At 34.7% G+C, this 25,983-nt stretch overlaps 1 protein-coding gene across 3 annotated transcripts in view; it reads right to left on the bottom strand.

Moving 5' to 3' along the window:
* Positions 1–25,983, bottom strand: part of Grid2 (glutamate ionotropic receptor delta type subunit 2) — a 1,404,794-nt gene that overhangs the window by 583,462 nt on the left and 795,349 nt on the right. For all 3 annotated transcript variants that reach the window (XM_077803456.1, XM_077803455.1, XM_077803457.1), the window contains one exon: positions 11,678–11,731. In XM_077803456.1, coding sequence (XP_077659582.1) covers positions 11,678–11,731 — 54 coding nt within the window. The remainder of the gene's footprint in view (positions 1–11,677; positions 11,732–25,983) is intronic.

Below are 25,983 nucleotides of genomic sequence, written 5' to 3'. Positions count from 1 at the left end.
TTATTATTCCATATGAATTTCATGATTCTTTTATCGATTTCTATAAGATATGCTGTTGGGATTTTGATTGGCATTGCATTGAACTTATATAGGACTTTTGGTAATATCGCCATTTTGATGATGTTAGTTCTGCCTATCCATGAGCAGGGTATATTTTTCCATCTTCTAAGGTCTTCTTCTATGTCTTTCTTTAGGGTTCTGTAATTTTCATTGTATAAATCTTTCACCTCTTTTGTTAGGTTGATTCCCAAGTATTTTATTTTTTGGGGGGATATTGTGAATGGAGTAGTTGTCCTCATTTCCGTTTCAGAGGATTTGTCGCTCATATACAGGAATGCCTTTGATTTATGCGTGTTGATCTTATATCCTGCCACTTTGCTGAATTCATTTATTAGCTCTAATAGCTTCTTGGTAGACCCTTTTGGGTCTGCTAGGTATAGAATCATATCATCTGCAAATAGTGATAATTTAAGTTCTTCTTTTCCTATTTTTATGCCTTTAATTTCTTTCGTCTGCCTAATTGCTCTGGCCAGTGTTTCGAGGACTATGTTGAACAGAAGTGGCGAGAGAGGGCATCCCTGTCTTGTACCAGATCTTAGAGGGAATGCTTTCAATTTTTCTCCATTCAGAATGATGCTGGCCTGTGGCTTATCATAGATTGCTTTTACAATGTTGAGGTATGATCCAGTTATCCCTAATTTTTCTAGAGTTTTGAACATAAAGGGATGCTGTACTTTGTCGAAAGCTTTTTCTGCATCTATCGAGATGATCATATGGTTCTTGTTTTTAAGTCTATTGATGTGGTGGATAACATTTATTGATTTCCGTATATTGAACCAACCTTGCATACCAGGGATGAATCCTACTTGATCATGGTGTATAATTTTTTTGATATGTATTTGAATCCGATTCGCCAGAATTTTATTGAGGATTTTTGCATCAAGGTTCATTAGAGATATTGGTCTGTAGTTTTCTTTCTTTGAAGTGTCTTTGTCTGGTTTCGGAATCAGGGTGATGTTGGCCTCGTAGAATGAATTTGGAAGTTCTCCCTCTTTTTTCTATTTCCTGAAATAGCTTGAAAAGTATTGGTGTTAGTTCCTCTTTAAAGGTTTTGTAAAACTCTGCTGTATACCCATCCGGTCCTGGGCTTTTCTTAGTTGGTAGTCTTTTGATGGTTTCTTCTATTTCCTCTATTGTTATTGGTCTGTTTAGGTTGTCTATATCCTCCTGGCTCAATCTGGGCAGATCATAAGACTCAAGGAATTTATCTATGCCTTCACTATCTTCTATTTTATTGGAGTATAAGGATTCAAAGTACTTTCTTATTATCTTCTGTATTTCTGAAGTGTCTGTTGTGATATTGCCTTTTTCATCCCGTATGCTAGTAATTTGGGTTCTCTCTCTTCTTCTCTTCGTTAGCATGGCTAAGGGTCTGTCAATTTTATTTATTTTTTCAAAGAACCAGCTTTTAGTTTTGTCAATTTTTTCAATTGTTTCTTTTGTTTCAATTTCATTAATTTCAGCTCTGATTTTAATTATTTCTTGCCTTCTACTTCTTTTGCTGTTGTTTTGCTCTTCTTTTTCTAGGATTTTGAGATGAAGTATGAGATCATTTATTTGTTGGTTTTTTCTTTTTTTGAGGAATGAACTCCAAGCAATGAATTTTCCTCTTAGAACTGCTTTCAATGTGTCCCATAGATTCCGATATGTTGTGTCTGTGTTTTCATTTAACTCTAGGAATTTTTTAATTTCCTCCTTGATGTCTTCTAAAACCCATTGATCACTCAGCAACCTATTGTTCATTCTCCAGGTGATGCTTGATTTTTCCTTTCTTCTTTTATCATTGATTTTCAGTTTCATTCCATTATGATCAGACAAGATGCATGGTATTATCTCTACCTCTTTGTATTGTCTAAGAGTTGCCCTGTGACATAGTATATGGTCTATTTTTGAGAAGGTTCCATGTGCTGCTGAGAAAAAAGTGTAGCTACTTGATGTTGGGTGGTATAGTCTATATATGTCAATTAAGTCTAGGTTGTTAATTGTGTTATTGAGTTCTATAGTTTCCTTATTTAACTTTTGTTTGGAAGATCTGTCCAGTGGTGAGAGAGGTGTGTTGAAGTCTCCCATGATTATTGTATGGTGGTCTATTAGACTCTTGAACTTGAGAAGAGTTTGCTTGATAAACACGGCTGCACCATTATTTGGGGCATATATATTTATGATTGTTATGTCTTGTTGGTGTATGGTTCCCTTGAGCAGTATGAAGTGTCCTTCTTTATCCCTTTTGATTAGCTTTGGCTTGAAATCTATTTTATTAGATATGAGTATGGACACTCCTGCTTGTTTCCGTGGTCCATATGAGTGATATGATTTTTCCCAACCTTTCACCTTCAGTCTATGTACATCTTTTCCTATCAAATGCGTCTCCTGTAGACAGCATATTGTTGGGTCTTGTTTTGTGATCCATTCTACTAGCCTGTGTCTCTTAATTGGTGAGTTTAAGCCATTAACATTTAGGGTTATTATTGAGATATGGTTTGTTCTTCTATCCATATTTGTTTATTGATGTTACTATACCTGATTTGTTATCCTCTTTGACTACTTTCCCCCCTTTACTGTCCTACCTCCCATTGTTGGTTATCAATGTTATTTTCCATTTCCTCTTCCTGTAATGTTTTGCCAAGGATTTTTTGAAGAGATGGTTTTCTAGCTGCGAATTCTTTTAACTTTTGTTTATCGTGGAAGGTTTTCATTTCATCTTCTAATCTGAAGCTTAATTTCGCCGGATACACGATTCTTGGTTGGAATCCATTTTCTTTAAGCGTTTGAAATATGTTATTCCAGGATCTTCTAGCTTTTAGAGTCTGTGTTGAGAGATCAGCTGTTATCCTGATTGGTTTACCCCTAAATGTAATCTGCTTCCTTTCCCTTGTAGCTTTTAAAATTCTCTCCTTATTCTGTATGTTGGACATCTTCATTATAATGTGTCTAGGTGTGGATCTCTTATGATTTTGCACATTCGGCGTCCTGTAGGCTTCTAGGATTTGGGATTCTGTCTCATTCTTCAAGTCTGGGAAGTTTTCTTGTATTATTTCACTGAATAGATTGCTTAATCCTTTGGTTTGGAGCTCTGTGCCTTCCTGTATCCCAATGACTCTTAAGTTTGGTCTTTTGATATTATCCCATAGTTCTTGAATGTTCTGCTCATGGTTTCTTAGTAGACTTGCTGAGCTATCTATGTTCTTTTCAAGTTGAAATATTCTGTCTTCATTGTCTGATGTTCTATCTTCTAAGTGATCAACTCTGCTGGTAGTATTCTCAATTGAGTTTTTAAGTTGGTTTATTGATTCCTGCATCTCTAGTATTTCTATTTGTTTGTTTTTTATTACCTCTATCTCCCTGTGAAATTGATCTTTTATTTCCTGGATTTGTTTGTCAATATGATCTTTCATTGTCTGATTTTGCTGTCTCATGTCTTCCTTGAGACTCCAGATCATCTGAAGCATGTATGTCCTGAGCTCTCTATCTGACATTCCATCTGTTGCAGCTATTACCTCTTCTAAAGTTGAGTTGACCTGCATTGCCTGTGGTCCTTTCTTTCCTTGTCGTTTCATACTGCTGGCGTTTCTTTCTGCTTGGTGAAATTGTTGTGTCTTTGATATTTTCCCCCCTCTATTTAATTATATTGCTCTTGTATAGTTGAAAAGTCACCCTTTCAGGGCAGGTAGTGGCTGTGATCCTCCTCCAATTAGTGTGATACTGGGGAGGAGAGATATTAGAAGGGGAGGGAAGAAGTCACTAAAGAGAATGAGTGTAGGCAGGTAGAATTCAAGGAAGGTGGAATAGGAAAATTGAAAGAAGTGAGAAGACAAAAGAAAAAAAAAGTGAAAAGAAAGAAAGAAGAAACGAAAAAAAATAAAAATTTAAAACCAACAAAAAAAAAAAGAAAAAAAGAAAAAATTTTATAATGATAGTAAAAAAATGGAAATTAAAGTTTAAAAAATAATAGTAATACTAATAAAATAAAAAGGAATTTAAAAAAATTGAAACCATTAATAGGAACGTTAAAGAACAACAACTACATCAACAACAAAAAGTGAAAATAAAATAAAAAAAATACTAATAATAATCATTAAAAAAAAATAATAATAATAAATGCAGTCATATAGCTCGATTAACTTCTCATCCAGTTGGTGGAGCTATGCCCACTGGGCCAGGCTTTTCTTCTTGATAGGTGGGAACCAATCACTGTGCCTCAGCTCTTCTTCCCAGACTGTGTGGGTCTCTAATCCTGAGTGCCTAGGGCCTTCTCTTGTGGTTCCTCAAGCCAGGCCCCGCTCACCTGTGACACTCACCACAATACTGACTACACGCCAGGTCTGCTGCTCCTGGGAGCCCTGTTTTCATGGGTGCCTGGGCACACCCTTTCTGTTTGCCTCCCTCAGACCCTAAGTTTGTAGGGCTTGGGGCTGAGGGCCCCCAGCGAATTTATTTGCCCTCAGGTAGCAGCAACTCCCCTGATAGCTGGTGCAAGGGACCTGTTGTCAGCACTGGTGATAGCAATAGCTGGGAGTCCTGCACCGCTAGTCCTGCGTCACTCCTGATTCCCTGGGTCTGGCTGTGGTGCTCAGTTGGCTTTTACCTCTTTGAGTTCAGGCGGGCCGACTAGTTATTTCAGTGGGATCATTAGTGTTGAGTCCATGAAGCAGGCGAACCTGAGCTAGAATGCAGCCAATTCGGGCTCGGTGTGTTCTGAGAAGGCTAGACCGTTTGCCCGGGGTCCACTTCAGCTCAACCGTGCCTAGTGGTCCTGAGCGAACAGTATTTTGACAGTTTCCTTCTCCCTATGCCCGTGCAGCTGAAGGGGTTAGAGACTTGATTTCTCCGTGTCCGCCGCCATGTTGGATCATTTAGATTTTAAATTGTCACTCATCTTATCAGCTGTTCCATTTTACTCGGTTAAGAGTCTGTTCTAAGGTGCTCCGCGGAAAGCGGTGGCGGCAGCGGAGGTGGCTGCAGCGGCGGCGGCGGTGGCGGCAAAGCTGTGGCCTTCGGGACCCCCGTGGAGGGGGTGCTGGCTGGGGGAGGGGAGGCCGCGCCTCGGGGCCCGCGCGGGCTGGGTACTGGGCACGCGAGAGAGCGGGTGGGGTGGGGGAAAGAGATTGAGATCTAGATTTAGGGAGTGAGCGTGGGAGGAGAGATGGCGGGGGAGAAGCGAAGCGGAGAGGCGGAGAGGGGAGTGAGAAGGGGCCCAGGGAGCCCGGCAGCTCGGGGGCTGCAGCCTTACTGCTCGTGCTGAAGTCGTGGCAGATTCACTCCATCTAGGCCCTTTTCTTGACACGGTGCTGAATCCTTGTCGACAGATGTCCTTTGATGATCTTTACTTCTTCTTTTAAGAAGCAGCAACATACGCTGCGGCGGCGGTGGCGCGGAGCACAGAGCGGCTCACTCATTCCCCGCCGCCATCTTCTGGTCCCTCCCTCCATTTTAATCCCTAACATTAACATGGAATCTTTTAAAGTTTATGTTTGTATTGCTATTCAGTGTCTTTCAATGTTCAAAAATTCCATATCGTACAGTTAGGAAGATTCACTTAAATCATACCAGAAAACTGTTCTGCTTTTCTCATAATATTAATAAGTTCAGTTATCTATGTAGCCTTTGTTTCATGATACCAAGATTTATCAAAATTCTTATCAAATAGCACCATCTCTCTCTACACCACACATGATGAATTATAGATCAGCACATTAGGATAAAATTTTACATTTAAAAATTGCCTATGATGTTAAGTAAAATACTGCCTATTATCTCATTTTTTGCTAAAAAATGACAACATGAAGCATACACTGTTTATTTACACTTTATATAATAAAGAACCACGGAGATTCCATGCTGTTTATTCACAATATTTTTTAGTCATAGAATGAATTGAAAAAACTCTCTAAAGTATACATAAAGTCCATATTTCCTTACAGGAATTACGTAGATTAATATTCATGAATTATGGGAATTAAAACAATAAAGATATATTATTTCAGCATTTAATAGCCTGGATTCTACAAGGATCAATAAGGTCATCTATCATGAGTCAAACACACAAAAAAGGATGGTTACTTTTTATATATTCCATAAGCTGAAGTTCTCAGGTACCTAGGCCTAAGTAAATCTGAAGAAATGTCAATTTGAATTGAATGTATTTTGTCTATTATTATTTGAGGAAGGAAAAAAGAAAGTAATTTTCTGGGAGGAAAAAAATCTGCCATTCTGAATAAAACTAACAGACAATCTGTCTCAAAAAAGTTCACTTGCAATTTTAGTTTTGACACCTGATCTCAGAAACAGTGGGATGGGGATATGAAATCTTGATTAGGCAGCTATTTCATATTTACAGAACTTTACTCTGTGTTTAAAATGTGCATTTCAAGAGTGGCAGATGCAATACTACATAAACACAAAAAGACAAATGATCACTTAACCTAGAAAGGGATTCTCTTAAAATTAAAAAAATAATTGCCAAGTAAACAAATATATTAAAATGCCAAACTATTGAGCAGTTAGGATCTATATTGTTCAAATGCTCTGAATTTTAAAAATAATGTTTAAACTATAAGTTATCTCAAAAATAATCACAGGAAGAATTAGTTCACTAAATAAATACTTCCCCCTGAGTCCTAGCACCATGGATACGCTAACTAACTAACCTGTATAAACAGAAAGTACCTGAGTTTTAAAGAATTGAAAGAATCTGAATGATATAATGATTTGTGTTGTATACTGTGTATACCTATGAAGTAGAATTACTACTGCAATAGAAACTAAATACATATTTCAATATACCTCTAATTTTCATTTTTACTTCTTAAGCAGCAAAACACAATGGCTTTTTTTATCCAAATAATTAAGCTGTATAATCAAAATTTATTATGAGTCTGGTTAATATATCCAAGAAAATATTTACTTTAATATATTAATGTATGGTGAGCCTTGAAATGTGTGAGCCCAAGGAAGACAAATAAAGCTCAAACATCTGCTAGGGAGAAATATCCCTGGAACAGCTCCTACCCAGAACACATCTGTTAGGAGAATTGAATACTTCCTGAGTTCTTGCACTTTATCAACTTTAGGCTTAAATTAATAGAATTTGGGGGAAGGAAAAACTCTAAAAATCCATCAGTTCAGATACAAATCTAGATTATATAAATTATTTCAGAAAGATAGTATCCCATTTCCACTTTTACCATTTGTTTCTCCCCTCTTCCTGTTCTCTTGGCTCTATAACAAAGTTCCTGGGTCATAGTGGGTATTAAATAAATGTTGATAATTAAAAATTTAATGAATGATTGAGTGACAACACTTTACCAAAATACCTTCTAAAGATACCTTGAATTTTAATTCTAGACACTGATACTTTAAAAATGTTAAAATAAATCTGTATAAAACGAATTTCACTAATGAGATGTTACCGTCTGTTACACAGTATAGTTTCAAGAGTATGTTTTATTTCTAATATATTTCTGTTCTTCATGCTTCAGCAAAGATGACCTTTAGATGCTTCCAGAAAGTTTTAAATTAATGTGAAGCAAACATTCTGTTGAAATCTGAAACAAAACTAACTCTACCCTATATACCAACAGGAAGAGGAACAGAATGGCAGGTTTCTGTCTGGTAGATTAGTAGTGTACATCTCCACTCACCATTAAACAAACAAAAAAATATCCACTACAGAAGTAGGCTTTCTAAATCTCAAAATAACTCCCCCCTTCCCACCCCCAAGAAACAACTTACTTTACTGCAGTAACCCAGAGAGAAAAAAATAACTTAAATTATTTTTTTAAGTCAGTAAAATCACATCAGGACATTAAGGGTCAGGCTAAATATTATCAGGGATAAATGGGGACATAAAGTATTAAACAGTGTGCAGCTCTAAACAGTGTATATCTTCCTATCTGAATTTCTAACTTTTGTAGAACTTAAATAAAGTGCTAGGCCATCTGCTTTAGGGCCCTGAGGGGACGACAATACTTATGTGGAAAGGCTTCTCTAAGCTGGATCCAGTGATTGCAGGGAGGAGATAAGTAGCATTACCATGTCCTAACATATGATTGATTGCACCATATGAGCTAGCACAGACTCTCATGATTATAGCACACTTAATGCAAATGAAAAAAAATATTGTTTTCAAGTTTCTACATCAATTTGTATCATGATGCATAATGCCAACTTTGATTTATAGCCCTGCTCTAAAAAACTATTGGTGCAATAAGATTAAATAAATATTTGCAACTGATTTTAAAATTAGCAACAAAATAATAGCTACAAAAGCCAAAATAGACAGATTCATATTCTCGGGGTTCAGTAGAAATGGGCATTTGCGTGTTCTTTTTTAAAAATTTTTAATTAATTAATTTATTTGTTCTAATTTGTTATGACAACAGAACACATTTCAGTTCACGGTACACAAATGGAGCACAATTTTTCATTTCTCTGGTTGTACACAAAGTAGAGTCACACGATTCGTGTCTTCTTACATGTACCTAGGGTAATGATGTCTATCTCATTCCACTGTTTTTCCTACCCCCATGCCCCATCCTTTTCCCTCCCTCCATTTGCCCTATCCAAAATTCCTCTATTCCTCCCCTGCTCCACCCCCACCCAAACCCCCATTATGGATCAGCATCCACATATCAGAGAGTTTTCTTTATTTGGCCTTTGTTTTGGGAGGGATTGTCTTACTTCCTTAGCATAATATTCTCCAATTCCATCCATCTACCTGAGGGCATTTGTGTGTTCTTGGGGGGCTTTTAAAGTATATTAGCTTCCTAGCAAATTTGAGGAAACCTTACTTTTACTTTTATGGGAACTAGAGTAAATGATGGTTCTTATATTACTAATGTGTATAAACAAGCATGTAAAAAAGTGTGCAAGAAGGGGTCAAGAGCCATTTTCTAAGGCAGATTTCAGAGAGACGCAGTAGCTGAATGGAATCATATGGAATTAAGAGTACTGACCTTGGATATGCCAGTGGGTAATAGTTTTTCTTGCAAACCTGGTCATTTTCTGAGTCTTTGCTAGTTCAGATAAAAGTAATAACTAATGTAAATGGTGTGAGTTGTGAACATTGTGTTTTTCAAAGGCTAGGAAGTATTAACCTGCCCCAAAGAAACACCATGTTCAAGGACTAAAAAGTAGGACTGTGGGTGAAAAAGAGATAAAGCTTTCAATGACAATAAAAGTGAAGTTATAGTTATTTATAGTTCTAAGAATTTATAGAATAAAATGATACTTGAAGGAAAAGAACTGAATTCTTCTATGCTTGTAACATGAGCTATTTACCAGATAGATTTTTATTCTTATGCATGTTTTATTTTGTAAATACTTGCACAATTTAAATTGTGAAATATTTACTTAGATATTCACTTTCCAATATTTTATGAAATCATATTTAAGGATAAGTTTAACAAATTTAAGTTATAACCTTGATAGAAGAAAATATTTTTATTATTCTTTCCATGTAATTTATCACCAATGAAACGGTCTACTTAGACAACACCTATATAATATGAAGAGGTAATTTTTTTTTCTATAGCTTGACCCTTAAACAGTGAATAAATATCCACAATGTTCTGGTAGCTCTACTTGTTCTTACTTTAAGATTTAGTGTAAAAGCTAAATTGGACATGGGGGAAAAGGTTAACTTAGGGATTCCCTCTGCAATCTTATCAAAAAATAGAAGGGAATGGGCATTTCCATTGGATGACTATAAGCATTCGTTTGTTTTGATTAATCTGTGTCTCCAAGAAGGCAAGAAGTCCTGTCTTCCTTTCCAGTCAGCTTTATTGACATGAACAAGTAAAATGACTCCAACTTCTTTGGCATCAGAAAATCTTCCCTGTCAGAGGATGGTTATGAGATAACGGGGATTAGGAGGTTTCTTTATGTTTAAAAAAGTACTCTAGATAATAATAAAACCAAAGATGGAAGCTAGTGCAATAAATGGCTACCACAGATTACAATTGAGGTAACAGAATTAAAAAAAAAACATGAGGAGAATTATCACAAATAACATAAACCGACAACAAGTCCAGCTCTTTAATAGAAATCAGTTTTATATCTGATTATCACCACTTAATAGTTCTGTAATATCTGGTGAACTATTCGATTTCTCTGAGCCTTTGTTTCCTTGCCCAAAAAGAAAAATAAAGTATCTAATGTGAAAAGCTATGAAGGTTTGTTGCATTCCCTTCCCTTTTGTTCTTCCCTCTATCATTAGGTTCAGATATTCTCGGTAGAAAATTAAGAGGCATAAGAAAATTAGAAGGTATCAAAACGTCCCTGAAAAGCAGGGAAATCGCCTACACATCACATGGGTGAATCTCAGGACAACACATCTTAATTTGACACAAAAAGTGCAGTGACAAATCATAAAGATATAAATTTGGCAGACCAAAAACAAATTTGTAAGACATTTCCAGTGTCTTTACCCTGAGCTAAAAAGAACCACTCCATCAGTGAAGTGTTGTGTAGGAGAAACAACTTGAAACTGGAAACTATTTTTACTTTTATACATAAAAAGAGGCAAATCATTTATCTTTTATGACCCTGATCATCTCAATAACTTATGAATAATGTTTAGAATTCAATAAAGTAATGAGAGAGAGCGATCTGTGAACTTTAATAGGAAATGATCATTACTGTGATACCATTTATCATGTGTCATTTGTCAGGCACTGAGTTAGAGATTAGATAATATCTAATTTAATTTTTATTATGAACCTTTAAAGTAAATGTTATCATCATACTTATTGTATGAATGAATATACTGAAGTACAGGAAGATTATTTGTCCATGGAAACAGCTAACAAGTTTTATAGCCAGAATTGAACCTTTTTTTTGAGACTGAAAAACCATAATTCTTACCCTAAAACAAATCATATTATTCTATAATTTTACAGATAGTAGCTATAGATAATAGATCGTCTTTATTCACAAGTGATAGGTATGATTGAATACTATGTCTTGTGAAGGGCAAATTCATGTGATCACATTATTTGTTCAGTGCTAATGTCATTGTTCTGATTCTGACTGGCAGGTGCTAACGGAAAGATTCATTTCACAAGGCTCTTGGGTTGTAACATATTTTTAATCTTATGTATTATTTTGGCAAAAATAAAAAAAAATTCACAAGGAATTTGACAAGTCTATGGATTTTTAAAAAATTGTATGTTATGAAAAGGGAAAAAAATCTGTTCTGTGTTGATTCATATTCATATGCTGAACTATTTAATCCTCATGTAAGGGGGTGGATATAAAAGTTTTAGAAACAACATTAAAATATAAATGGAACACAAGCACTCCACTGGGAGGAATTCACTTTGCTTACAAAGAAGATCTGTACTTTTTATAAAGATGATCTCTGAGCAGGCACTATGTGCCAACAGCAAAGCTAAAAGATACTCAGTGGGGGAGAATTTCTCCACTTATTTTATTCATATAAAGTCCTTTAGCATTTAAAAACTCTCCATTCTATTTTTATTTAACAGCATTCACTCAGTGCTGAAAGTTTACTTCATGTTCTGTTTCCTCCCAGAAATTCAAGGCTATAGGAAGTGCTGGAACTATATATATATGAAAAGAGGACACAGAGTTGACAATAAGGGTTAGTCGACTTTACCTCATTTATAATGATCCAGTGACAGTCAAAAGCAACCAAATTCGTTTCCACAACCTAGAATAGAAAACAAACCAGCTATCAGCATTAATCATGAAAAACAATCAAACTAAAGGGAGATACTTTGTAAATGACACAAAATGAATCATACATTAGAAAGGCCTTTCTATTGAATTCAAGATGGAAAAACATGAGCAAAATACCGCAGAAACATTTGTGTTCAACAGGTAGATGTATTGTAGACTTGCTACACAAATTTAAAAATATAATTAATCAGAAGCCTTGATAAGGATAAATTGCAACTAAAAACTCTGAGTAATACTGCATTGTGATTTAACAGGAATAGAGTTCAAATCTCAATCACATTCCCCATTCCAACAAACTTTGATGGTTTTCTATTATCTATCTAACAAATATCTTAAGCATCTCTCTCCCTAAAATCTGGCTCTAACTTAATATTTTATCTTCTGCTACTTCACTGAGTATATACTTGTTTACTACTATCTTTGGTAAGTAAACTGCTCCCTGTTTTGAAAATTATTTGTTTTGCATATTTTCAGTAGATTCAATTCTAAAATTATCTGATAAATAAAATACTAGAAGTAAAAGATTATATTAACATTAAGGTATGGGTAGGAAATCTTAGTAGCTATAAATCACTGATAATATGAAAACAAAACTTACATAAAAAGTAAAGCAAATAACATATAGGTAGGAATCTTGGTTGATTAACTTTGAACATTTCTCTAAATTACCCTTGTTGTAGGCCAAAAATGTAAGGGGGGTGTGTGTGTGTGTGTGTGTATACTGAGGATTGCATTTCTGTCAAGGTTTCTATTGTATCAATTTTTATAATACATAGTGTAAGACATGTTCTTACTATTTATATCATAGACTATAACAGGAAAAATTGCTTTGTAAGAAATTATTCTTTTATTTTTAGCAATAATAACTGAAGATATGGTTTCAAATGAGGATGCATTCTAATAGCTAGCAAGGAGTTATTATAAAGTGTTAATTGTATTTTGTTGGGTTTTCTTTGTCCTTTTGAAAAATGCCTACTGAAAAATGCACAGATCACAAAAAATACAATTGGATATATGACTATTTTGTGATTTGATATTTTCTTAAAGTTAATATTTGCAGAATCTTTGTTTTCTAAATAGTTGCATAAATTTCATACTATTTCAACATATATTATATTGGCTCCCATGATCTTACTGAAGTATATGGATAATGAATTATTAGAGAAGTGAGAATGTAGTATCAATTTTTAAGTTTGAACATTATTATTAGTTTTGAATTACATATATATTTAAATTATAGTGCAAATATAATATAGAAAATCTGACCCATGGCAAATTTTAATTTAATTAAAGAAAATAGAAAAGTTTTTACTTCGTATCAGTATTACTAAATCTCTGGTTCTAATTTTCTGATTTTTTTTCCATTAATAGTTGTGAAAACACATCATCAATAATTATGAAGAATGGGGCTCCAGTTTTGGCTCCGTGGTAGAGCCCTTGCTAGCATGGGCAAGGCCCTGGGTTCAATCCTCAGCACCACATAAAAAGACATACAAATAAAGTAAAAGTATGGTGTCCATCTATAACTAAAAAAAATTTTTTTAATGATTATGAACAAAGAAAAACATTAGAAAATAAATGGGAACTCTACTAGAATTTTTAAAAGTATGATATAAGAGATTCAGATAAGGGGAAAGTAGATCTTTGGATAAAATGGCAGGAAAAAACTATAAATAAAATGAAGAAACAGGAAGAATTAAAAAGAAACAGAGCATGAAAGCCAAGCAATAGGTAGTATAGATTTGAAAGTACTACAGAAACGACATTAATGGTAGAGAAGTGTTGACTCAATTGAGTTTAAATTACACTTGTTTAGATAATCTGAACTATGGGGTCAGACTAAGCAAAATGAAAGCTATATGAACTCTACAATATTTATAGATATTAAGCAAGGAGCTGTCTTAAATTGCCTCTGAACATGATTTCCTGTCCTCCCTTGCAGGGTACAACGGCATTTATGAAGCAGGGAATGATAACTTATTGGTGATTTATCTAGACAATAAAACATATTTCACACTTGGACTTTAAATAATCTTTCAGGTGAAAGAATGAAACTGTACCAAGAAACATAGCTTAATCTCATCTTTCAGTAAAGAAGAAACGTAAATATCTCATTGAAGGCCATGATTCTACCCACTATACTACCTTCCCTCCTTTAGGGTTAGCAGAGAAATAATCTCCACTTTCTGTCTTTGGTTTTACTGAGAAATATTAAAATGTAAGGTATTTCAGCAGTATATATTTGAAACAAACAAAATTGTGAGGACATCACTGCAAATAAAAATAAATAAACTATATTCTTCTTGTTCTCAATTGGGAGCTCTTTACTATGGGTGGGCACCATGTGCATATGACCACTCAGTATGAGTAAGCTAAATTTCATCCATATGGCTCAATGTATATTTTAAAGAAAGGGCTGTTAAAGCTTTCATCAGGCTTTCAAATTCTTACTGGGTCTCTGTGAGACTATTCTAAATTCATTAGTCCCAAAATTTCCCTCAAATTTAGGTTGCTCTAAAAACAAGCTAGTAGACTCAAAGTTTATGAGAAAAACTGGGCAATATGAACAGCATAACAGTTTGAATTCCCTTTAGTGTCTAAGCACAATTGGAGATTCATGTGGTAGAACCTGATAGATGATCACCCCAAAATTCCTTCTCTTCTTCTACTGGACACCAAGTAGGCCACATTTCCTGTCCTCCATTGCAAGGTAGAACTAAATGCCATTGGGTCATAGCCCATAGAATGTAAGCAGAAGTGATATATGTCACTTCTAAATCTGACCCATAAAAACTTCTCATCTACATATGTGTGTCTGCTATACCTTCCATCTTACTGAGAGTGTGACATCATGCCCAAAGACATTTTGGAGGTCACAATATTTCCAGTGTCTGGAGCAGACCCTTCTCCCCTATTCTCTTCTGTGGTAGTGTGCTTACATGAAATTAAACTCTTTTAGACTGAGACATTACTTTTGGTGTATATTTGTTAAATGAATTTAGCTTCTTATCTAATGTAAAGCAGTTTTATTTATCTCAGTTTTGTACCTTTTTTCCATATTTTTATTGGTGAATTATGATTATACATAATGGTGGAGTTTGTTGTTATAAATCCATTCATGCATACAAAATAACAATACCATTCCCCACTAGTTCCTTTTCTCTCCCTTTCTCCCTTCTCCTGGGCCCTTCTCTCTACTGATCTCCCTCTGATTTTCATAAGAATCCTCACACAAAACTTTTTCCCTTTTTCCTCTCTACCTTCCACATGTGAGGGAAAACATATGACCCTTGGCTACCTAAGTTTGGCTTATCTGGCTTACCATAATGTTCTCAAGTTCCATCCATTTTCCTGCAAATGACATGATTTCATTCTTCTTTATGGACTGAATAAAACTCCATTGTGTATATATACCACATTTTCTTAATCCACTCATGCATTGATGGACATAGTTAGGTTATTGTGAATTGTGCTTATATAAACAAGGGTATACATGTATCCCTATAATATGCTGACTTTAGGATAAATACCAAAGAGTGATATACTGGGTCATATGATAGTTCGATTCCTGGTCTTTGGAGGAAACTCCACCCTAATTTCCATTGTGTTCGTACTAAATTTCATCTTTGTAGCTTTTTCTAAGTATATTTCATAAAAGTACTCACTAGAGTAATTTTTAACTAATTATGTGATTTTTATAAAGGCATGATTCTTAAATCATGTAGTACATGATGGCTTTTCAATGGATATTGAATATTCAAGACATTAATTTATTTATTTACAAGCACATTTTTTATATGGGGAAGGAATACAAATTCTACTAGAAAGATACTTAAAAATAAAAAGACATGTCATGTCCTTTTAACTATGTAACAGAGTATGTGCATTTATACAATATTGTGTGTGTGTGTGTGTATAAACTAAAACCTATGTAATATAGTAACACTGTGTCACTGTGTTTTAAAGAACCTGGAAACTTTCTGTTTGTAATGTTGTATACAGAAAGTTAATGCTTCCATTCATTATCTGAGAAATGTCCATTAAGAGAGGAATATAATTTCCTTAGGTCTAGGTTAACTTCTTCATGCATAACCAATAAGCTGGCATGAGTTCTGATTTTTTATAATTGAATGTTACTGAAAGTGAGCAATGTTAAAAAGCCACTAATTAAAAAGGTAACTGATATTAGTAATGGAAAGGAGCATTTGAAAAGGGGAATAAAAAGATGACAGGGAGTTCAACAGCCTAGACCTTGAAAATCCACTAGGCTTTCAGTTCTTTCATTTAAATGACTAACGTAGATGAAGTAGTGGGGAATACAAATATATAACTTCAGAGAGATTAAAACAGTAGAATTAAAGAAAAGATAAAAAGAAGAAGTGATATGTTGTTTATCCTTCTCACATATTATTAAATTGATCTAATGTATAGTGAACATTCTTAAATAAAATGAAATTCTGAGCTCTGAGGTTAAGAGACAAAAGACAACTAGCTACTGTAAAGACCAAAGCAATTATTTTAATATTGTTAAATATTATTTTAATATTTCATTTTGTTATTATTTTAATATTGTTAGTAATAATAACAACCCTTTCCCCCTTGATAACACTTAAGCAAATAACACTTAAGCAAACCTAAGTCATGTTGTACCAAACTAGGATGGAATTGTGTATTGTAGAAATTATTTTAAGACACCTTAGAAAAGCCTTTCTATTTATTCCCACAACTGTGTTAGACCTGAAAGAGGGGACATAGGTAAAAAAGGTATGAAAAGAAATCTAAGCAACACATTTCCTATTTTACTAGTAATCATTAAAATCAATGAAAGGGATCTAGCAATTTGATTAAAATTTTGCCTTTTGTGTTTTGTTCTCTTGGAATCGCTTTCATAATAAGCACATCATTGTTATAGCTCTTTGGCATCATTGTGTGGATTCTGAAAACATTCTGCAAGTTAGCAACCACTAGTTGTGTTTTTAAAGTCAAAATTTCAAGAAGTTTTAGATCTTAATGAAATCATGAAGGAACTAAAGTAATATAATATTTATTACCACAATGAATAAGAAAAACTTCCCAGAAGGTCAGGTTATGTTTGGGCTGCCAAAAGATAATAGGAAATCAGTAAGGAAAACAATAACAACAACCATAAGTGAGGACTCCAGTATGCTTGGTTTTCAAAATAACAGTAGAAATGGAAGTATGGATTTTTCAAATATTTTCTGCCTCTTATCACTTTATTTTCTTATATCATTTGACATGTGTACATTAATAGTGTAAAAAAGGCATGCAGCTAATTCTATTTCTATATAGAGTTATGTGACTGGAACAAATGAGACCATCCCACCTCCCAAAAAACTGAGTTTACTTTAAGGGAATTTAGCAAAAATAGGGGGAAAAATCAAGTCCTGTCAGGAAGACAAGCGATGAGTAAGGACAGACCATCTGTCACTGGCAGGAACTTTAGAACTTCTGAATCTTAAGAAAAGCCTGACAATTTATCACCATGTCTTCTATCATTCGTTTTCAGATCTTTAGATGTGCTAAATATAAGATGATCCGAAGCACAGAAATCAACCATAGAGCCAGAGCATGTATTATACTGGTAATAAATGTGCAACAGTTCCTACAAGTGCAGAGGACAATTTAATTGACTAAACAATAACTGCAACATGCCGTTTTTCACTCAACCTTGTGGCTCAACTAAATTAAGCTTGTTCCCTTTGCAGGATGTACTAAGGATTACACGTTTATGCAAAGGTTTCCAGTGTTCTGTGCATCTGCAGCAGCAAAGATATCAGGTGTTTGCTTCCCTGTTCCTACCTGTTCCAAATTGTCAAGTGGCAGGCCTAGGGAGAAGACACCAGCAGCTCTTCTGGATCAAGTGACCAGAGAAATATTAAAGAGCTCCTCCCTTCCTGGCTCCTCACCTATAGCAATACTGTAGCTTATATCAGTCTTTCAAGAACTGTATGGAACACTACTACTGCAAATAGTGAATATTCTATAAACAAATTGATTTAGAAATACTAGGTTAAACAAAGTTAAGCAAATGTCCTGACTGCATCACTCTCCAAAGGGTTTAGCTTGTTAACATCAATGTAGAAACATAATTAACCAAAATGTGACAATAATATGTAACATTATTTTATACAATAATATGGTAAAATATAAAGCTATGGATTTATACGCATCATCTTTAAAATCAGAGTCTCCATTTTTTGTAGTGTGACTTAGAGGAAATTACCAACCCTCTAAGCCTCAGTTTCTTCATTTGTCAATAGGAACAAGGTTAGTGCTCACATAATAAAATCATACTGAGGCTTAAATGAGATAATGACACACAGCAAACTCTCAATAAATATAAACTCTTTTGTACTTTAACTTATGTAATGCATAGAACTCTAGGAGAAGATACTTGGAAGGTATCAATCCCACATGGATTTGACCACAGAAACGATTTTTCCCATTGCAAATCTCATGGGATTAGTACATTTTAGAAAGTGTAAACTAGGACCTATGTTACAAAAAGTTGTACAATTTTATTCAAATATTACAAGAGATTTTGTAATTTTAAAATGATGGTCCCACAATAATCCTACAGATAATATTTCAACAAAACAAAAACAAAAGATTACTATATTTTATGTAAGGCCCCATATGTAACAGTTCTGAACAAATGGTGGAAATTGTTTTTCTTCCATTTTAATTTTTATTTTACTAGGTAAACAAATAAGACAATAACCAAATCACTGTGTTCTCTCTGATAAGGTATTGAAAGGGGTTATGTAATATATAGCATTTATTTTGTTTAATATATTTTTAGCAAGGGATTCATGGATTTATAGCACAAACTACATCCATTTGCCTGAGTAATGTGTATTAACACAGAGTTTCCTTTAAAAAACAACAATATACAATGCGAATAAATATTACAAATATTACAAATCAGTGACAATACAAAGCTTTACTCTCCTTAAGGTACAGCAGACATGTAGATAACCCAGGTTTCACTTTGATTGATTGTTTTCTCTACCAAGTGTTTCTGTTGTGGCTATTGTTATTCTCACTGGGAGAACTGAAGTAATGGTATAGGGAGACACTGGAGTATTATCTACATAGATTCCATTTTAAAATCTCAAGACTATCCAGCAGATGGCATCAGTAAACCCTCATGCTGATACTGGGCAGCAGGGGAATATTCTGAACCCACAGTCTTGTTTGCATTTCCCCTTGAGCTCAGCATGGATCCCCAACTCTCTTCTGTTCTTATCCAAGCAGCCACTATCTGCCATCCCACTCTGTGCCTTTTGCTTTAGAATCTCTGCTCTGATCTTCCAGCTGGAAGACCACGAATACACTTCCATCCAAATCCTCATGCTCTTGCTGCCAAAGTTATTTCATAAACGGATATGCTAGATTTATTGTTACTGCTGTGCAGTTGGGTCTTCCCACACCCCCTGGGAGATGGAAATATGCCACTACTGAGATTTGGCCAACACTATGCTACCAGCTATGTTTCTTAATGTGTAAAAATGGGCACTAATGTAAGAAAATAGAAACTCTGTGTCTGTCATATGGCATAGACTCCTGTTTCCTGTATTATTGAACAAAGATTAAACAATGATTAAAAGTAAATTCATAATTTCAATACTTTGATGGGAATAGAAATAAAGACTTGATAATTATTGTTAGTTCAATGGACCTCTGTGCTACTATTTTTAATTCTTTGTGAATTTTTTGGCATTGATATTTTTAAAAATTTTTTTATCTGTGTTTTTGCTTTTTTAGATGTTTGCTATGGTAATAAAAGGTGCAGTATGTCAATACAATTTTTTAAAAGTACTGTTTGTTGAAGGACAACTCATCCCTCGCCTGCTTTGCCATATCCATTTTTTTTTTTTTTTTTTTTTTTTGGTGGCACTAGGGATTGAACCCACAGCCTTATACAAGCAAGGCAAACACTCTACCAACTGAGCTATATCTTCAATCCACTCAGGTATGTTGGCTTTTGGCACTACTAAGAAAAGTTATTAAAATATTTTATTTTATTTTTAAATAGCTAAGTGACTTTTGGCAGAATAAATTAATTCTTACGTGTGACTGGCAAAAAAAAAAAAATGAGAATAAGTCCTTAGTTGGATTTTGATTAGGGCTTAAGATGATGATTTCGGCCCATTGGCACTTAACTGCTGATATTATGAACTAAGGCTTTCTTGCTATCTTGAAGCAAATAAGGAAAACAAAGAGGCTCTGAAAGAGATGTCTATTGATTACATATAAATGCAACATATGGCCCTTCATAGCTGAAAATTTTTCATGCTTTTGCTTTGGTTCTTTTGGTTTCTTCTCTATCCCCTCCTGGACTGCTTTCACATTCATAGTCCACGTGTATAGGTCTCTGCATAACTGTCAGTTAAGAGAACAGGACTCTCATGATCACCACATGTCAATCACTTACCCTTTTCACCACTTACTCCCCTCCCCAGTCTTAATTTATACACTTACTGTTTCTTTCTAGGCTGAGCTCACCAATAGGAAGGACTTCATTTGGACCTCTGGTCTAGCCCCTTACAATAACAAGTAACATATGATACAGGGTTTCAGTAAAACTACTGCCAGAGACAAGGCAGATTTTCATTAAATACTGTTTATAAAAAAATAAAATAAAATAAAAAAGACAACCATGGAGCCTTAACTCATGTTTCTTTTCACATCTGTTGATAACCCTACTTCATCTACTATTAAAACCAATTTGATAAACTAATATGGAAAGGAAGTCATTAGACGAAACAATTTCAAAAATTAAATAATCAGAAAATAAATAAGTTCACATTTTATCAAGAGAGGCTTTCTTTCTTGATTATTTACATGGTAATGAACTACAGAAGTGTTAGATTCAAAATCTCTAAAGTCAAATACGTGAGGTCTTGAAGCCTAAGGTACTAGGAAAAGAACATAGAATTTAAGTGGGTTTGATTTCAAATCCTGGGCAACTGGATATGTCACTTACTCTGAGTCTGTTTCCTGATGATCTGAATGACACATTCTTCATGGGTGGAGAGTGAGGACTAAATGGCTAAATGTATCTTAAGCATCTGGGACATAATGAGTGGTGAAAAATCACTCCTGTCTCTGCAGTGTTTTCAACAGCATTCATTAGTGGCCATGGACATATTTATTCTATTCAGTAAATGTTTACTAATGTTTATCATTTATATCAATGATAATAATATGCAAGCTAATATTTATTATTTATCATGTGCTAGGCACTTCGTAATTATATATGTGTGTGTATACATTCTCACACGCATATGTAAAATACACATTATATGGATACTTTATTAAAAGTATAAATGAATATATGTGTTGAAATTAGTTAATCATTATATCAAATTGCTCCTACTTATAAGTGTATGTGTGTGTGTATGTGTGTGTTTGTGTGTGTGTGTGTGTGGGGGGGGTGTACTTGGTGATTAGCCAGAGAAACAGTTATCTGCTTTTAGTCTTTTATCACAACAAAACTTTCCATTGTGACCATAGAAGGAAGGCTCAATGATTCTGGAGGAGAAATTGGACACTTGATTCTTAGGTATTATGCCAATAAGGCAATTAAGCATCTAGTTTCTGCAGGTAGGCAGTTAATTGGTTTATTACTGTTATACTCAAAGTCTTTGCATAGCTTAGTTGTACCCTGCATTATAATGACTCATCATTGGTGAAGCTACAATGGAAGCTGATTATTACTCTTTAAAAGACATTCATCATTCAATACTTCTGTTATCTTTAGGCTTTTCCAATATTACATTGGGCCCTTGCTTTCTAGAATGTCAAGAGTGGTATTAAAGGTTGCTGATTTTAGAATCAAAAGACTTCACAAGGAAAAACAGTATATCAAAACCAATAGGGCCTTTGGAATACTAAGTATCCGAAGGGAAAAAATAGAGACATGCAAAGTGTGAGCTTTCCAGGGGCATCTTCCTAAAGACTGGAGTTTGTCATTTGCACAGTATTTAAACTCATTGAAAGCATGACCCATGAGCCTTTTACTGAAGCAAAACACAGTCTTTGAGCTTTTGGGGATTTCTAAACTTCTTCAATCATTTGTTCCATAAAAAAGCAGCCTAGTGGACTACTGTAAAAAATACTCTTAATGGTGTTGGACTTGACAGCAATGGATACTTTCCAGAATTCCAAGCAACTGACTACCCGTCTGTGCTATTTCACTATCGTGTGAAATACAAACTACCTTTTCTTACCATTGACAAATCACCTTATGGTGTTAGAACTGTGTTTAGTAACAAAATGTCAGTTGAAACTGAGGCACCAACTGCTAACTGCTCAAACAAATGTCATTTGCAGCATAGAATTGCGGTGTTTGAAAAAAGTAACCCATGCTATGATCACACAAGGCAGGCATACTTAAAAACATACGTTCTACTGACCATAAACCTCTTGGTAAATTCTTTTTCTGTTATTAAAAAAATTCACACGTATGTTTATCTGTCAATATTTGTAAATACATGCTTTCTATAAAATGACTAGTTAGCCCGAATGCCATTCAAACATCTTAGAATTCATACTTTCATCACTTTTGCAAATGGAACACACAACTGTGTTTTGGGTGTCATTGAAAAGTTATGACTTTCATCCCCTACTGGATGCCTAATGTTGACCATGAATTTCTTTTTCTTTTCTTTTCCTGTATACAGGTATGCTCCTCCCCCATTCTCCAAGGCAGTGACATTCAACCTGCAACTAGCTCTACTAGCCCATCTTCTAACAGCATCACAAGCGACTTTGTTTTCTATATAAACATAACATGGATAACATTCTGTTGAAGAAGAAATGGCTTCAAGTCCCCTTATTCCTGCCCCTCCTAAACTACAAGCAAAGCAAAGCAAAACAGTTTTCATTTAAAGAACAAGAGCTAACCTTTATTGAATGTGTATTACATAACAAGAACAGTGGTGAACTCCTTTCATTATTTAGGTCTCACAACAACCCTTTGAAGGTAGTTGCTATTATTTTCTCTATTTTGCAAATGAATACACACTTCCTATCTTTATTCTCCCCACTCTCATCATAGTTAAGAAGGATTGATCCTTTGAAATCAAGCCCTGGTTCCCTTTCTTCTTTCTTCCATAGACAACGGGAATCATGAGTTATCTACAGGCTCCCTACATATTTGCCAATTGGGATGTAGGCTTCCTTCTCCCTAATACACAACCTTTCAGTAAACTTGTCTTTACAGACAGTCTCCTCAAATATTGCTTTCTCTTTTTCCACATACCACATTCACACCTTTATCTTTCTGGCATTTGTCTACAACCTCCTGCACCTCTTCACTTGGCTGGCCTCTGAGTGTCTTTTAGGACTCCACTGAGGCATTATCATTATCATCTCTAAGAAGTCTTCCATGATTCTAACATGCTGTGTTATAAATGTGGATAAGTACCACCACCAGTACACGCACATAATAATATTTTAATTACCTTTTTTATTTTTCTACATTCTCCTACACACCAAAGTTTTCTAAGACAGGGATTATGGTCTGCCAATTTTTAAATTCCAAACAATTAACTCAGCCTGACTCAGTATTTGTTTGCTGGATGAAAGCAATCATGTTGTAAGGTCACTGTGTACAAACCCCCATAGCCCATGTTAACTACCTGCAGGTGAAAACACTTTTCAGCATATTGGCATATACAAATTCAAGAGCTCCTGTCTTTTGTTTTCTTTCCCTGAGGACTTTCTCCAGCTTTTTTGGTCAGATAAAAATATAAGTAGCTAGAAATAGAAGGATGTTAGAATTGCTGGAGGTTAACTCTCAACCAATGGGGATGGAAGGAAGTGACTAAATGTCTCTTTCCCCATTCTCTAGTGCAGTGATTCTGAGTGGATAAGGTCTGTACACATTCAGATATAAATTCCTTAAATTATATGGTGCTTACTTGTTTCTCCAGGAAAATCCTCCAGAATCCATTCAAGGACCATTAGAAACTGACTTTTCAAGAACAAACATGCACAGAAAAGGCTGCCTCTTGTATTCACTGACCTTTAGACATCCCAAGCTCAAAAGCCCCTGCGCAAAACATAATTTAATTAACAAAACCAATAAGTTGTGTTCAGTTCTTGCAATGTACTAGATCCAGTGCTAACTACTGTGTTGCTCCAATAAGCAAGGCTGATGTGGTCCCTGTTTTAAGTGAGCTTTGAACCTGGCTCCACTGGATGCTTACCAGAAATATGTAAAGTATATTAACATCTACCAGTCTACGTGCAACCATCTGGCAGAAAACACAAAGGACGTGTACCTGCCTCCGTAGAAGGAAATTCAAAAACCTTGTTCAGAAAGAATACTGATTTTAAGCCTATTGTTCAAAAATAACTTAAAGTAAACTTCTTGAAATGTACTTAAGTGTTGCTATTTATATCTCAATCATCTCAACACAAATCATAGCTTCTTACAAATTATTTTGATCACACATACTTTCCATTTGGTGTGATTGTTTTAGCTTTTTTGCTGCTGTGACTAAACAACCCAACCAAAACAATTTCAGGGGAAGAAAAGTTTAATTTAGGGCTCACATTTTCAGAAGTCTTAATCCACAGAAGGCCAACTCCATTCCTTGGGGATTTGGGGAAAGCAGAATATCATGAAAGAAGAGTGTGGCAGAGGAAAGCAGCTCACAGGGTGATCAGAAGGCAGAGAGAGAGAAAAACTCCTCTCTCCAGATACAAAATATATACCCCAGAGCCAGGCCCCCAATGAACCACTTCCTCCAGCCACACCTCACCTGCATCCAGTTACAACTCAATTAATCGCATCAGGGATCAATTCACCAATTAGGTTAAAACTATAACCAATCATTTCTCCTCCAAACCTTCCTACATTGTCTCACACATGAGCTTTTTGGGGACTTTTCACACCCGAAACATAACAGTGATGTATAATTACTTATAAAGTTTAAATTTTCAGAATTTGGAAACATGAATATTTTTACTCTCAATTTTTTGTTTTTATTTTTTCATCACAAGTGATAAGGTCTGTCTTCAGTAGAGGATACCAATCTTGAAATATGTCATTGAATTTGCCTGTCCTTTATTTCTTAGATGCCATTCCAAGTTCAAAAGTAGGAATCAGTCCAGCAAAGCTGTTAAATGTGTTATAACTTGTTTCAACTAACTCCAGGCAGAAAAAGAAAAGAAAAAAATATATTCTGAAAATTACAGTACATATTTCTGCCCTTTAGTCATCTTTGTCTTTGAGAATTACTCTGTATAAGGAATTACAGAACGGGCTAAGGTGTGTTTCTGTCACGAGAGTTGAGACCATACATGGTGTGTGGTACAATCATGGTCTATAGTCAAAGGGTCGACTGGAGACAGGGACCAGGACATTCTTGGTCCATTTTAAAGAGTATATAACAATTTTGAATCTCTCATATGTTTCATAGTTTACTTAAGTAAAATTTCATAGTTAGCACAATTATACCATTTACTCAGGTCAGAATATAAAAGCAAGCAATCTCTTCTTCAATAATAATCTCTTCTCTTCTTTCCCTTAGGCCCCATAGGATGAGAGAACAGCTACAACTCTGAACACCATTCGTTTTTCTCCATATCAAATTTTGAAAACAGTCATAAAGCAGACTGATTGATAACCTTTAAAAGCCTTTCTTCGAAGATGACTTGATGACAGAAGTATTAGAAGATTGTCTTTAAGAGCCTTTTGATAGTACTTATTCTTGTGAGAATTAAGGACAAGGACATACTTGAAGTAAATATCATTCTGTGGGCTGATCATCACCATCTTTGAAATGAAGTGATCTTTTTTATTTTCTTTTGTTTTTTGATTTGCTATTTTTGTTTGTTTTATAGACATTGCTATAAGAGAGTTTTTAAAAAAAAAAAAAAATATATATATATATATATATATATATATATATATATATATATATATATTCCCTGCTATGGATTAACTCATTGTGGCAGGTGGTGGTTTAGTTTAATATGTGAGCTTTTGTGGACACATTTCACGTTGACTAGCAATATGATTTACAGTGTGAGAGGTCCAAATAGTTTCCATATCAATGGGAAATTCCTTTCTTATTACCTGCTCATCTATTGAGAAAATCAAGAAGACACACTGAGTTTTATCATTTATTATATATTCTAAACAATTCACTAAAGTGTTTATCATTCAAGTTTCTCATTTAATAT

Source organism: Urocitellus parryii, chromosome 10 (genome assembly GCF_045843805.1).
Source record: "Urocitellus parryii isolate mUroPar1 chromosome 10, mUroPar1.hap1, whole genome shotgun sequence".
NCBI classification, from domain to species: Eukaryota; Metazoa; Chordata; class Mammalia; order Rodentia; family Sciuridae; genus Urocitellus; species Urocitellus parryii.
This window is presented reverse-complemented; position numbering and strand designations above follow the sequence as displayed.